This window comes from Periophthalmus magnuspinnatus, chromosome 9 (genome assembly GCF_009829125.3).
Source record: "Periophthalmus magnuspinnatus isolate fPerMag1 chromosome 9, fPerMag1.2.pri, whole genome shotgun sequence".
NCBI lineage: Eukaryota > Metazoa > Chordata > Actinopteri > Gobiiformes > Gobiidae > Periophthalmus > Periophthalmus magnuspinnatus.
In genome coordinates this window covers 15,919,640-15,934,956 of record NC_047134.1, presented here as the reverse complement: position 1 = coordinate 15,934,956, position 15,317 = coordinate 15,919,640, and the positions used below count along the sequence as shown (strand labels likewise).

The 15,317-nt window shown below is 39.3% G+C and overlaps 1 protein-coding gene across 2 annotated transcripts in view; it reads left to right on the top strand.

The window, feature by feature from the left end:
• Positions 1-1,648: 1,648 nt before the first annotated feature.
• Positions 1,649-15,317, top strand: part of mvb12bb (multivesicular body subunit 12Bb) — a 30,964-nt gene continuing 17,295 nt past the window's right edge. For both annotated transcript variants that reach the window (XM_033972256.2, XM_055224367.1), the window contains exons 1-6: positions 1,649-1,816; positions 2,657-2,771; positions 5,995-6,090; positions 7,928-8,018; positions 9,420-9,549; positions 9,676-9,780. In XM_033972256.2, the coding sequence (XP_033828147.1) occupies positions 2,679-2,771; positions 5,995-6,090; positions 7,928-8,018; positions 9,420-9,549; positions 9,676-9,780 (515 nt within the window). In that variant the 5' untranslated portion in view covers positions 1,649-1,816; positions 2,657-2,678. The remainder of the gene's footprint in view (positions 1,817-2,656; positions 2,772-5,994; positions 6,091-7,927; positions 8,019-9,419; positions 9,550-9,675; positions 9,781-15,317) is intronic.

Below are 15,317 nucleotides of genomic sequence, written 5' to 3'. Positions count from 1 at the left end.
CCATGCCCATATCTGCTTGACTGCTGAGATCAGAAAAAAATCAGGCATACTCAAGGTGGTATGACTGTCAAAAACAATACACCAATAGTTTGCTTATACAAGATGTAATGCTGGCAGTGATGGAAAGCTTCCAACTTTAGGTTAGTGGGTTTGGTCTGAAAATGTATGATAAATATTCTTACTTAGTTTTCTAAGCAAGAAGTAGAATTAGAATATTTACTAATATCATTACATCAGATAGGTCAACATTTTGAGATTTGAGAGACCACTTTTAATCTTTAGCTTTGAACTAGCAGTAGTACCTTCACACTGTTGCCTATGCTCTATCCACACATATTTCCATCAGACAGGTGTCGCATCATCACTTGTGACTTTAACTGAATTGTGTCAGAAAGTCTGCAGAAAACAAGGAATGAACAAAGAAAAAGCATTTTAACGAACCTTTCTAAAATGCCAGATGTAGTGCTATGCAGCGAGCCTCGTCTTGGCTGCTCCCCCACAGCCATCACTCATGCAGTCCCACAATCCTCTGCTGCATGTTGTGTGGCGCACATTAAAACCCTGTAATCGCTGATGGCTTTCACAGTTAGCATGTGTTGCTGATATCTCCAGACTCTCAATGAGTGTTTCGTCGCCTATTCCATAATTAGACCATTACTTTAGCAGGTGCACCTCTTCCCAGCCTCAGCATGGCGTGTGGAAAGTGTTTTTTTACACTTGAATTTGAGTTTTATCAACTTCAGCATTGCTACAAACACACATGAAATGAACATGCCTGTGCCATGGCTGTCAACGCCCTAATGTGGAAGCATGTGTTGGCACTGGTAGTGTAGATGTGAGAAATACTTTGTGGAGAGGAAAAACAGAAGCTTGAACTTGAACAATAGAAGCAAAAAACTTTTATGTTAGAAGATGGAAAGTCAATTTGCATGATTGAAGATTCATAATTTTCTCCGTTGACATCTCTGTCTGAAATAAATATAAAAAGAATCTTATCTTACAAAATAATTGATGACATAAACATTGAACTATTTTGCCAATATGGTATGTGCAGCTGTTTTCAGGGCAAATTATTGGATCATAAAAAGTCTTTTTGAAATGTTTTGGACTGACAGTTGGTGAGCTTATCTTTTAGTGCTGTAATAAATTAGTCTACTTTAGAGGTATGAGATTTCAGGCTTAAAAGTATTTTAGAGGTCGTCATTATGATGCAAATAAGCTTACAGTGTTTAGCATACACATTTTCATTACATTTTTCAAATGCAACACAAATGTCTAAAAAAAAAAAAAAAATTATAACCGGAAGTACTAGTGTTCATGTTTCCGGGGCAACAGCGCGCGAAACATGATTCATCCACGCGCACAGGGCACACGTTTTGCGCGCTAGTTTTGGCTCCTCTCTTTGAGCTAGCCACACGCTGTAATCTGCACGATGATTAAAGTTGCAAATACACAGCTTCAGTCAATCTCTAAACAGACCATTTGGCCTTCTAACAGAGTGCAACAGCATTAGTTTTGTAAAAACTAGACAGGAGACTGGAGAGCTTCACCTATGATCTCCAAATTTACGCATCAACTACAATATGATATGTGTGTGCTATGAGACTATTATCGACACAACCGTGTGCTCTCTACGGAACATTCACCAAATACATTTACCTCAGTGAAAGTGGAAAAACCAAGAGCGAGCTTCAGCACCGCCGCTGTCCAGTAGTAAATGATTGATCAAAACCCGGAAAGAGGTGCAATGTAGCGGGTATCCAAAGTGCAAAGGTGAAAAACAACCAAGCGGGAAACGTTCGTGGTGATCCTCCAGGTAAAACACACCGTGGTTTTTACTAGTGCATGTGTTTATTGTCAGTAACAATAGAGTCTGTCATAATTTAAGTTTTGCAAAAGAATTAAACAGAAGTTATCCTAAGCTTTGATTGTAACGCTATTTTGTGTATCTATTGAGTATATTAATGTAAGTTATGTTGGACAAAATTTAAATTTTGGTAAGTGCAAGATGTCTTTAAAGTTAAATCTATTACTAAATGGACCTCATGTAAAACAAATCACAAGAAAAATCCCTCTTGGCTAATTTGCTATCCTGATTCATTAGAATAAGTAGAGTTTGCAACATTTGTTAAAGGGACAGCTGTTTGTGGAGTAAATCCTTTAATTTGATCAGCTTAATTGCGATAGATTTTGCAAACATCAAGATTAAATGCTGCAACTTTGTCAGTTCGTCCAAGAATGCTTTAAGCCTAATCTAATAACAGTGCATTGGGAACCTCTGCAAAGCCACTTACCCTGTAAAAGGCCTGGCTGGTCATTATACAAAAAAAAAAAAAATCCCTTGGACAGAAATGAATAGGAATTGATTGGAACTTCCTTGAAAATATGTTGCACTCTGCCTAATTTGTGATTTGGTAAAGTCATTGTGCGGTCTCCTAATGCTCTTTAGTGGCTGGTCTCACTTGTCATTAGATCTCAGATTAGAGAGAGATTCCTTTTCTTCTAGATCCTAATAAACCTCCAAGATGTCAATATTGTTGTTCTCTCTATCTCAGTCTTCCCTTTATCTTTTGATGACCCATGCAATAGTAGTATACTCATTTTTATTTGCACTAAGATTTATATGAAATTGAATAATGTGTTGTTTTTTTTTCAGCTGGAAGAGAAAGAGCATCGGTATGACTGAAGTGAGCAGCCAGCTTCCTGCAGAGCCCATCTCAGCAGTAGGGATAGTTGCATCTCCCAGCAAAGCCCCTGATGGATACTCTGTTGTGAGTATGGAATTATAACAATGTGCACCATTCTGAAATTGTACAACACCGCAAATGTGCACACATTATGTACATTATGCAAAATATGTACATTTTGGCATAACTGCAATGATTCAATGTTTTAATAGTGAAGATTATTATGGTATAAGAGATGGCATAGCCTACAGGTTAAGAAAGCCTAAAATATACATCCTCAATTTGGAAATGTCTTTTTTATTGTTTCATATAACAACAATGACTAAAAGCAGCTCAAGGGTAACTCATTCCTCCTCTCCATCTCCAAACCCCAACCTTCCTCTGTTTTACCCCATACCCTGAAACTGTTATCTTTTCCTGCTTCACCCAATGTGCCCAGCTTGTTCTAATCTCTGGCACAGGACGCTGGGTTGGCATCCAAACAGCCACTGGCAGGAGAATGGTGTACACACCACACGGCAGTGACAAACAGAGAGAAAACACCACCAGACTTCCTTCTGTGCTCCACTGCTACAGTACATTGTAGTGGATGTGCATATAGTCTGCTACCTTTGCACCTAGGTCTTCAGCTACCGCTTCTTTTCATTTTCATTGATTAGAACATTGAGACATGTTTTAGATGTGCACTTAGTCAGTCTTTCTCTTTCATTTCTATTACAGCTTCAATCATTAGAAAAATGTGTAATAAATGACCCTCAAATTTGAAGTAAAGCCACTTGTCTAATCTGCAGTGGCTTTTAAAACCTGAAGCATAAAAAGTTATTAATTAACAATCAAACATCTTCCTCTGAAAGTTCACTTTTGACATTAGGTCTAAATACAAATTATACATATAGTTGTTTTTGGAAAGTTGGTAGTACTGACTAAAGAGATTCAGTGGAGGCTGTTCAGACTCCTTCCAAATGCATTTCAGGAACATCTTTGAATCACTATGTTGCCTTTCATGTGAAGATTTCACGTACAAACAAATTATGAGCATCAGGGTTCTGATGCTGCTCCGAGGAGGTAAGTCTCGGGATATTTTGCTGCTAAGATTTAGGTCTTTCAAGCCCCTGTTCAGACTCCCCCCTTAATACTCACTGCTTACTTGCCATACGTTTCCTTGGCAGATCAAAGGGTTGATTAAGTCTTTTGCTGTGTGATAAGGAGCATTCACATCTGAACTTGAGCAGGTTGTTCCAGTACATGAGAGCATGGGCCTGGATCAAACGCACCTCCATGGGGATCAGGAGCCCTGCACTCGCAGCAACTACCCAACATCAAAACACCACGCTCACACCCACTTGCACCGCAGGGCAGAAAGAGACGATGCACAGGTCTACAGGTTCACCTATGTGTTTGACAGGTCACATTCAGAACCTCATTATTTTAAACTGTGGAAGTTTATGAGGATTAAATGGGTAATTTTATACATTTGGATCTGATTTGAATCTTAAATTACGGAAAAACTTGGTTTGAGTCGCTGTAACCACATTAAGGAAGCAAAATTTAAGTTATCCCCTGAAACTGATAAAAAAAAGATGGGCGGTCACTGAATAAACATTATTTGTCCCATATGGGATTAAATAAATCTTTTGTCTGTAGATGCCCATAGCTCTAATCTCTCATCTTGTCAAAAGTTCAGTGAGCATTCAGATTTTTCCCTTTACTGGAGCTACCTGTGACAGGTTCGAGCTGGTTTCCCCTGAGACGGATCATTATGCTTTAATATCCTTTTATTTACAGCTCAGCCTGTGCTGTGTGTCTCTGGAGAGGCTTCAGAAGGCTTCCACATCTCTTGAGGACTGATGTCATCAGCCATCTTTCAGATCAACACTAAAGCATCATTTTAGGAAGTGGCAGTTAAAGCTGTCACTGTGTTTTAAATCATATTGTTGAAACATATTTCAATGACAGTGCAGTGGCGTGGTGTCTGCTGTTATATATGAGCCATTCATTTAAGGTAAAGCTGCAGAATTAGGCAGTGGGAGTGTGCTCAGTACTGGTGTTTCACTGGTGTTTCACACTCAGCCTGTGTCACCTGTGCTGCCGCTGGCTGTGGCAGGATGATGCCTGAGGTGCCTCGCAGGAGGACGCTGCCCTCGTTACTACTCAACTTGACTTTGGGTTTCACAAAGCGAGCCCTTTGTTTACGCTGACAGGATGCGCTGGCTACTGACCTGGAAAAAGTGGCCAAGACGGCTTGTCTTGTAAGGAGGAAGGAGGCTGGTGATGTATAGGCTCCTTCTGGGACCTTTCATGGATGTGCTGTTGAGACGCCCTGTAATCCCTCTGTGCTCATACCTCCTCTCTTGTCCCACTATCTATCTCCGTTCCCCACTCTCTGCACTCGTCCACTACTCACCGCTGCTTTTGCATGAATCTCTCCATGCCGTGTTCCCCCAGCCAGTCACTGGCTCATTCATCATTATTGTCAAGGGACCTGTGTGTGGGTGGGTGCAGAGATCTATGACTTCTTCATTTGAATGAACCTCATTAGATTGACTCTTCTTTGTAAAGGATCCTTTTAGAAAATAAGTCTGGCAGTTATTTAGGTGATTCTCACGTGGTAACCAATGGGACATGACGTTTTAGCCAGCCATATTGACTCGCTTGAGGGAAGAGTCTCCCAGAGATAGTGTGCGTGTTATGCTTTGCTCTATCATTCTACCCTGCAGACCTACATTTACATAGCAATGGAGTGTAAGACCTTGAACTTGGATTGTGACTCCTAAATCCTATCAATATAAAGAAATCAATTTCTGTATGAACACCAGTGAATAATTTTGTACAAGGACAGTGTCCTCAAGGTTTTGGATAGGTTTAAACTTTTGTGTCTCACACATTATTTCCGATTAATTCTTTGGGGTCACTGGTGATATTGAAATGAATGAATTGAAAACTCACAATTATCATTGTTTTCTTGCTTAAAGTATTGTATAGAAATGTGAGCAAACACTTTTCCACTGAATATAATTCTTGCTTTCTCACAACACACACAAGTTTGGTTTCCTTATTAGAGCAGAGCCTTGTCAGGGCATCTTTAATCAGCCTGGTCTCTAGGGATGATATTTTTAGCCACCTTTTTGGAGGCTAAGACTCCTTTACCCACGCAGAGCACTAATGAGATGGAGCGCAAGTGTAGGCAAGCGTTAATTAAGGCTAGTATGCACAGGAAGAGGCAAAAGCAACACGCTCATGGCATACATACATTAACTTTATCCCACCTCTTGCCTGTTTTTTTCCTCTCCTTGTTTTTTTCACGTAGGTTGCACAAACAACAGATGGCTCTGACGCCGACCTGTGGAAGGACGGCTTATTCAAATCCAAGGTCACCCGCTACCTCTGTTTCACCAGAAATCCTGTAAGTGTGAATGTAAACTTCTGGCTTTGCACGCCCATCCAGCAGCGCTCTCTTTGTTTGCCACGGGTTATTAGCCGAGTTTTCCATTGCCTCAGTATCCTTGTGGACTTTGATCAGCCAGAGTCCCATTTAAATAGCCAGCGTTCCCGGTTTTTAACTTTCAGATATAATAGATTCACATGCATATTTTAGATGCATAATGTACCACGGTGAGATATTTTCCTAGTGTGGGTCCTCTTGAGGATAATATTTATGTTTATTCATGAAATATCAATGAGCTGGATTTTAACTATTCAAATTATTCAATCAACTGCATCCCTAAAGAGATGTACCAACCAGTTACTGTGTGCATAATTGTAAAAACAAAAAAATAACTGAATTGAGAGATTAAAGTTAAATGCACAGCACTGGAAATATATGGACAAGAATCAAATCACTTTCACAGTCTTTGACTCAAATATATTTACATCTAAAAGAACTATGTATATTTTATTTTAAATCTATCCATAAGTGGCAAGAAGCCAGGGTAACGCTTGTGATGTTTTAAGCCTAAATAAATGGTGAGACAGACATCTGACCATAATCAGTAAGTTTTGGTCAGAAAATATGTTAAAAAAAAGATGTATTTTCAGTCCATTCAGTATTAAGATCTATGCATAAGTAGCACCTTACTTCAGTATAGCATTCAAATAGCCATCTACAAACCCCTGCATATGGCTTTAAATGCATGTCCACATTGTTTTAAAGATTTTGACATAAATAAAACATGACAGAGCCATCAACAAAGGCTATTTTGTCTGCCAGTCAATGGAGCACCTTCTGTAATTATCCATGACAAAAACAGATTCTATAAAATTAGCCCCTGAATTATGTGAGGGGAAGTAAATAGTTTGTGATTTATCATACTCTAGGTTGGTGCAAGATAGCCCTTTTTGTCAGATTGTGATGGGAAAAATCCCACTAGCAAAAGAGCAAAAAAGGTCCCATGCATAGTAATAACATTCATCCATATTCCTCCTTAAGTCAGTATAAAAACTATGAATAAAAAATGCCTCTAATGGTAATGACTGTCGGGCAACAGTCGCTGTGGAATCCAACCTCTCGGACGTATCAAGTCACGCCTGGCTCGTCCCACTTGCTGCCGCCACTGTGTATTATTGCAATTTATTATGGCCAAAAATGAAAATGTAATGGGAGGCAGGGAAGAGTCATGCTTGAAAATGTCAACTACACAGCGCCTGATTGTTTTTAACCAGTCCCATTCTGTTGATCAGGGCTGCCTCTGTCTCCTATCAGCCGCCAGCTCCTCGCCAAAAGGTTGAGAATGATTACGAGTTCACACATGCATTCTTTTGCAGAGAAAAGCTATTAGGGAGTAATTACTTCTGCTATTTTGTCAGCCCTTCTTTTTAGAGACTTCCTGTGCTTTCAGTAAATGGTCTACTCTATTATCCTCACATTGAGAGAAATGAGAAATTATTTTTTATTCCTGTTCCCTTTATTCTTTCTTTCAAATGGTGAGCTATGTGAAGAAATAAATATCTAACAATTATATATGGCATAGGCCTGTGCTTGAGACAACTAGTTCAGAGATAAAGATATAGAAACAATGCCATGTTTTTTCTGTAGTATGTCCACATTTTAAAGTTGTACTCAGCAGCAGTAATAACAGTAATAGCGGTAAAGAAATAAACAAAATATCCAGGGATACACGTTAAGATTGTGCTATGGTCATGAATAAAACAAGAAAAGACACAGTTTATAGTCAATAAAAAAACTGCACATCTGAACAGTAATTTTTGAATGGTCTTTTAAAATGTAATCTCTTGTCTTGAAGGGGCTGGATGTGGTTACGGATGTTAAGCTGACTGACATTAAGGACGCCTTGCCGGAGGGTTTCACGCCTTTACAAGAAACATTGGACAGTAGTAAGTAAACAGTCAATAGCCCCTCCCTCCTCTGTTTTCAGCTCTAGACCAGCTTATGCAGAGGTCCTGGGGGGCAGCTTTGCTTGAGATAGTGAATGTTTTATGGGTGCAGGTTAGCTTAATTTATGGCAGAGTGTGGGAATAAAATAAACATTTTGCCCTGGAGGTACAAGAGAAGAGAATCATGAGTCATTGTTTATCTCGGCTGGAGCCCTGCATTTCTTTATGAGCGGCTTATTTATTTATGTATTTATTTGGGGAGAGGACGAGTGGATGGGGGGTTATCTAATATTAATGAAATGCGTTCCCCAATGCTTTAGTGCTTTTTGAGTGCTATGTATCCCACCCCTCGCACTATCCACCATGCCTCAGAAATGTAATAATATTTGGGTGTGGGGAGTAAGGACAGCTTGTTTATTATTTTTATTATCATTGCATTTACACTGCACTTTGGAGTGTTGCCGGGGAAATAAATGAGGGAAGAGCACATGCAATATAGAGCAGCGTGGCTATGTATTTTTTGCCCGGATGAAGAAAAGAGATTATGTTTTGTTTGGCTAAGGTGTAATTTAATGTTTTATTACTTTATGTGAATCCATGTTTAATGTATACATGTGACATTATGTATGAGCTACCCTCCATAATATCTAGACTAAATCCCTGATGTGCACTAGAGCTGATGGAGGATTCACTTGCCTGTGTCATTTCACCTACTAAAGTGATAAAAATGATAATAATGCATTTGGATTTTGTTGCTTTCCATTGTCCAGTCCTTTTCCTTGGAGCACACTAAGTCACCCATTGCTTATATTAGCTTATGTATTATTCTGTGCTTGTTGGGTAATAGCAGGACCACAAAGAGGACAAATGTTTAGTACTTGGATATACAGTAAGGCACAGGTACCTTAGACAGATTTTAAGAATGAACAATGTAGAGATATACATTATTGAACTTTTATAATGATAAAAATGTAGTGCTTCTGCTTTGAGGTGGAATATATTGACAACTATTTAAATCTCAATATATATATTTTTCATATACTGATGAGATCATTTGAAATTATCCAGAAAAGTGTAGAAATATCACATTTTGAGATTGCATATTTTTATTTAAAACTGTACCTAAATATCAAAGTCTTTAAAAATGAATTCAAACGTATAATTATGAGATAAAGAAATAAGAAATTGTAATCGGTAATAGCACCAGTCATTACAGAAGAAGTGTTTATTCTCTTGCTGGGCTTGGACACATTTTTAGAGCTCAGTAAAACTTTTTGCCCAGTTCTGTATATTTCCCCTAAGGATATACTGTACCTAAAATGCCCCTAGATATTATTTTAGCTTCAATCTGGCAGCGGAAATAGCTCTCTGTCTGACACACTGTTGCACCTGACTCATCAGAGGAAACTGCCACGAGGAAGAGGAGGCTGTGTGTGAGAGTGAGCCCTCGCGCCGCCACTCAGACAGCTGTGTATGACATCCAGATCGTGGCCAAGTCAAAGTACCATCTTGTTAACTACACCTGCGTCGGGTGAGCCATGCTACACTATAAATATACTTCCAATCAGATATTACTTATAGGGGCTTTCTGTCGTGTTAAGACAAGAAAATATCAAGAATTAATATTGTAATGTCTGCCATTTTATGTTTTATACAGGGAGATCAATAATATGTTTGTGTGGTGCCGACTTGGAGAGGTCCAACTACAAAAACTTCAAACAGCTTGTGAATCCAACAGTGCAACTCAGGCTCAAACTGTGAGGTAAAAACACACACCCATTTACCTCAATGTCATAATATGCTATAATAATAATAATACATTTTATTTATAGGGCACCTTACATACAATATATACATATACAGACAGTTAAAATCAACTTTTATGAACATACAGTTGAAAGCATTCAGATAAAAAAACATTGAAAAAGGACAGGGCAGGTGTGGATTATAAAGAATATGCCAGTCAAAATATATAAATATATCACCACCTTTATCACTGAAAACATTAGGTAATATGCAAATTTGATTCAATTCATATTTGTATGTTTGCAGTCTAACAATCTGTGGAATGATAAAACCTGTGACCAAGTGTTTGAAATGTTAAAAAAAAAAAAATAAATAAAATAAAAATTACATACTTAACGAGTTCTGACACTACTAGTATTGTACCATCAATATTACCATAACCACCTTTTCACAAAATGAGTATAAATAAATGTGCATTCAAGAATAACATGTCAAAAACTGGAAAATGTACGGATGGCTCAAGATTTCTTTTAGTTTTTAGTTTAGTAGTAGTTTCTTGTGCTTTATTCTGTTGCAGGGCAGTTCGTCACATGTCTTTTTTTTTTTTCCATAACACACACTTGGCAATCCTATACAGGTGTGTGTGTATATATATGTGTGTATATATATATATTTCACACACACACACACACACACCCCCACACACGCACACACACCCCCACACACACACACACACACACACATATATATATATATATATATATATATATATATATATATATATATATATATATATATATATATATATATATATATATATATATATATATATATATATATATTATTATTATTGATTGCGCACTACAATTAAGCAGGTCTAAAAGTCCAACTTTTCTGCCTTCTTCCTGTTATTTCATGCTCGGTGTACTCTTGAGCTGCTCCCTGTACCATATGTACGACAATGAAGACACAAGCAATTGATCACTCCTGGGCAATCTGCTGGAAAGGTTGTGGCTGGACTACGAGGTAGAGAGGGTGAACCGAAGAGAGACGGGCTAACTAGACAGGATCCCCCGAACACAACACGAGTTCAATGAGGGCTAAACTCTTGCTATTTGTGCTGTGTCCCAAGAGGCAGAGGCAGGGCGCTCTCTGACTGTAGTGACAGCAGTGTTGTAGTATGTAGACAAAGAGGAGGAGATGTAGCCCGGAGAGGGAGCGACAGCTGCGAAGGAAGAAGGGAGGAGAGCTCCGGATCATCCGCCGTGCCAGAGTGAGCGTGCCCCCCTTCGGCTGTCTCAGCTCAGGCTTCTTCCTCCTCGGCACCAGCCCTTTGTACTGTGTCCATATCAAACAACTCCATTATTTATCCCCACCAAGAACTGGGGATTTCCCAAGCAAATTGTAAATAAACAAGTGAGACTCCTTCTGAGTAGAGAGGGGAGCTTGGCACGGGACACTGAAGGCCTCAAGTGCGAGAGCTGTGCCATCCTGTACCCGGCTATTTACACACCAGTTACAAGACACCGCCGGCTTAAGAACAACCAAATGTCTTTCCCTTCAGATTTTCCCTTCTGGGGTCATCTGCCACTCACTACACAGGAATTCACTTCATTTGGTTTCTGTTGCAACCCTTTGAATTTACCACGGACTGGGAGTGGCACAAATCGTACACTGCCTCATAATACCCTACAGCTAGCAGGATCAGATAAGATATTGAGTATGCGTGGCTCATTCAGAAGTAATGTTTAAAGTAGAAAGAGATTTTTAAGTCAGTGGTCAGTGTGCTTTGATACTTTCTACCAAAGCTGTGATGCTTCCCAACTCTTAGCCGTAATCCTCAGTTCTTTTGAAGCCCACTTTCAAGTTGGCCAGGCTCAAAGGTTAGAATAAAATGTACCTTCCAGCAACTCCCCCCACTCCTGATGCCTGCTGAGATCACAGGCTGCTGGTTTTGTCTTTGCATTAAAATTCACCCCACATTTAGAGAGGCTTCTTTCTATCAATATTTCTGTCTACAATGCACTGAAATACATGGGGTGCTATTCCAATAACAAATACATTATAAAATGCAGTATACAGTATGAGGTTGAGATTATTTAAGAAAGTGTGTAAATACAGAAATATATTTGCAAAAACCAATGCAACAATATAAAAAATAAATCCATCCACCCACATGAACAATTCCCTATCAAATATTTGTCTTTATTTGTCCCATTTCTACAACAGGAAATCTCCCAAATAAACTGATTCTGTTTTTTTTATTTAAGCTAATTTCCTTGCTGCTGTTCACCTAGTATCACCTTCTACTCAACTATTCATATTCAGCCAGAGCCTGCACTCCCTGTATGCCTCCTTCTGGCTATCTATAACAACTTTATGGCCTTTGGAGAATAGCACCTCTTAAATTTAAGTGCTCTTTACAGTCAGTGGAAAAGATGTTTTAAATACAGTCAATAATGTGTAAATTTTTAATGACCCTTATAATTTTGAAAGCCGCAGTGATTCCTCTCAAATGTTGCATTGCCTGAGGCAGCAGGAGCTTGTTAGAGTTGTGTACGGAAAGTAAAACCACAAATCAGTTTTCTAAGCAGTACAAAGCTGCAGTGAGAGCTGGCTGTTGCATCATTATGAGGAGCACACAGACATTGTTTTTGTGGCTGAAGTGCTGTATTCAAATATTTAGTTTTGTTTACTGTTTTTGAATGCTTTTCTGCTCAGGTGTATGAAAAGAAAGAAACCCAATAAAAACTGGAGTTATAATAAAAGCTAAAGGAACTACATTTTCCACTTTTTAACACCAGGAACCAGGTATCTTGCTAATGTCAAAAAACAACCATTATTGGCTAAATGTTTGCGTTTAGCCAGTAATGGTTATGCAAAACGTCCATAGAGATGGACGTTGTTACAAATGTAACAATAATTTTGAAAGAACACTAAATTTAGTATTTAGCATTTTAAAATCTTCATTGGTTTAACATGAGGCTAACTGAAAATTCTATGAAATATGACACTATCCTGAGCTCTGTTGATGTTGTTGTCCTGTTACTTCTGCGGTCTCTTTATGCATTTATATCCAGTTTGTCCTGCGCATTTGAGCCGGTGACACGGCTGTGTTTTGATTCATAGCCCCAGCTTGATGTCAACCACTTTAGCTTGTTCTCTGTCAGACCATATCTCCAGAGCCCGACTTTATAATGTGAAAAAACCACACCATCCGGTCAGCCTTTTAATGTGTCCAGTAAAGTATCCCCCTCCTCTGTTCTCCTGGCCAACAGTGCCATTTGTCCTCCTGATAAAACTGTCATGGCTGAGGCTGATATCTGACCTCTACACTGACTGCTAGCATAAATTAGCCTTGTTCTAATATTGCAATTACTTTAGGTTGACTCCGAATCAAGGTTTTTGACATTTCTCTTAGAATAATAGGCTATTGTACACACAGGCACTTTTTAAATCAAACTGTACCGCGATAAAAATGTCACGGCCAAGGATCCGTTTTTAGATTTTTTTCTTGAACATGCGAAACCTATAGAGAGTCATCAGTGTCAGAAGTGGCGTGCATATCAATACGCTCTGGCTGGCACTGTCATATGCCTTTGACTGTGTGCATATTGCCATAACTCTGCAGGAGTATTGTATTGGCTTTCATTGCTGGCTGGTTAACCAAGACTTCCCAGTGCACAGGGCTCTCAGAGAGAAGAAGACACAGTAACTGTCAGTGTGGCGCCATCTGAAGTTTGGGAGAACAATCATTTCCTCCACCATCTCACTCATTACTTTGTTGTGTTCAGGAAAGTTATAGAAAGTAGTCAGATCAAGAGGACAGGCGGAGAGCGATGCCAGGAATGATGGAGTGATCAGTGAAGATCTAAAAGGCCATGGACAAAGAGCGTTCAGTGATTTGCCGTAAAATCCTGAGAGCTTCTTTCTTCTTCACCTGACATAGAGCTTAAAGGAAGATAATGATGGCTCAGGCAGCAGCTCCCACAAAGCCGCACTGTCGTCACATAGGGAAAGTGTAGAGATGTTGTCACAGAATGGGCTGGATGTGTGTCAAAACAAGAGCTCCTTCCAGCGCTCGGGATCGCACTAATATTACTCTCATCCTCATCTTACCTCTGCAGAGTGCTCTCCGGCTGCACCCGCGTCTCCTCGCCTGGATCCTTGTCTGGCTCCTACACAATCTTCTCTACAGTCTCCTTCGTGGTCTCCTCTCTCCTCACCTGCCTCCTTGTCTCCTCAGCTCCTCTGACTGTCCCACTATCTCCTACTATGTCACCTATACTGAAAAATGTGTTAAAATGACATGAATTCAGAATCTTAAATTTTATTTATTTATTTTTTATTTTTTTTTGTCAAGATGGATTTACTTCATGGACCTAGATTATGTTATTTGTTTATTTACCAAAAGATACCAATATCTTCCAATAGATGTTCTTATTTAAATCAAAATTGTCCCATTATAAGCAATTAGAAATGTTTTGATACCAGTTAAATGTGTCCAAAAGTGCAATTAAACCTAACTAACCAAAAGTAACTACTCAAATCCAGGAAAATATTTGAAAATTAAGTCATTTTACGTGAGGTTAGATATAAAAACGTTGACATGTACTAGGTTTCCTCCACTGCCTCCTTCCTTGTCTCCTCCTTCTAGCTCCTTCCCTATCTCCTCTACACCTCCTTGTCTTCTCAACTCTTTCAGCTGTGTCCTTATCTGTTTTGTCCCACTCCTCCATAATCTCATCCAGTGTCTCCTTCTTATGTCACCTCCCATGTCTCCTTTAATGTCTCCTCCCTTTGGCTGCGTTCCTATCTGCTCCACTGCCTCCTTTCTTGTCTCCTTAACTCCTTTACTGTTTCCTCCTCTATGTCCTATGTCTCCTCATCTCCGCTAATGTCCCCGACCGAGTGTCCTCAAGTTCTTCACTTTCTCCTCCGTTGCCTTCTCTACTGTCTCCTTCGATCTATCCACACCGTCTTATTCCTTGTCTCCTCCACTGCCTCCTTTCCTATCTCCTACCCACACTGTGCTCTTTTTCTGTTCCCTTCCATATCTTTCCTCACCGTCTCTTCCATATCTATTCCAGTATCTCCTCCAAAGTCTGCTTCTCTCGTCTCCCCCATGTGTCTCCTCCTATACCTCCTTCCATCTCTCCTCACTTTTTTTCGTTCTTCATCTTCTAAGCGCTCTCGGCTCTACATTTAAATAACACCAGTATAACCTTCTCTGTCTTGGTTTGTTTTGCTGCTAACATCGTTTTAAGTTTGGCACATTTCACTGTAACATAAGACTCCATAGCTGCCATGTAATTGTGTAAATCTTTGACATTCCCAGTTTTACCCTAATTTGATGAGGACCTGCTCCTACACACTAATTAAATATTCAAATTAGGAAAATGTGTCAGTATGGCTCTGTCTGAAATGAGGATTAATTGTTGTCAAAACTCCAGTGGCCAACATAATATGGGCCCAACACTGCTGTTGATTAGCACTGCTCTTGCCATGGATTTGTTTTAAGAATTACTTGTCTAATTGATTTACCATATGCTA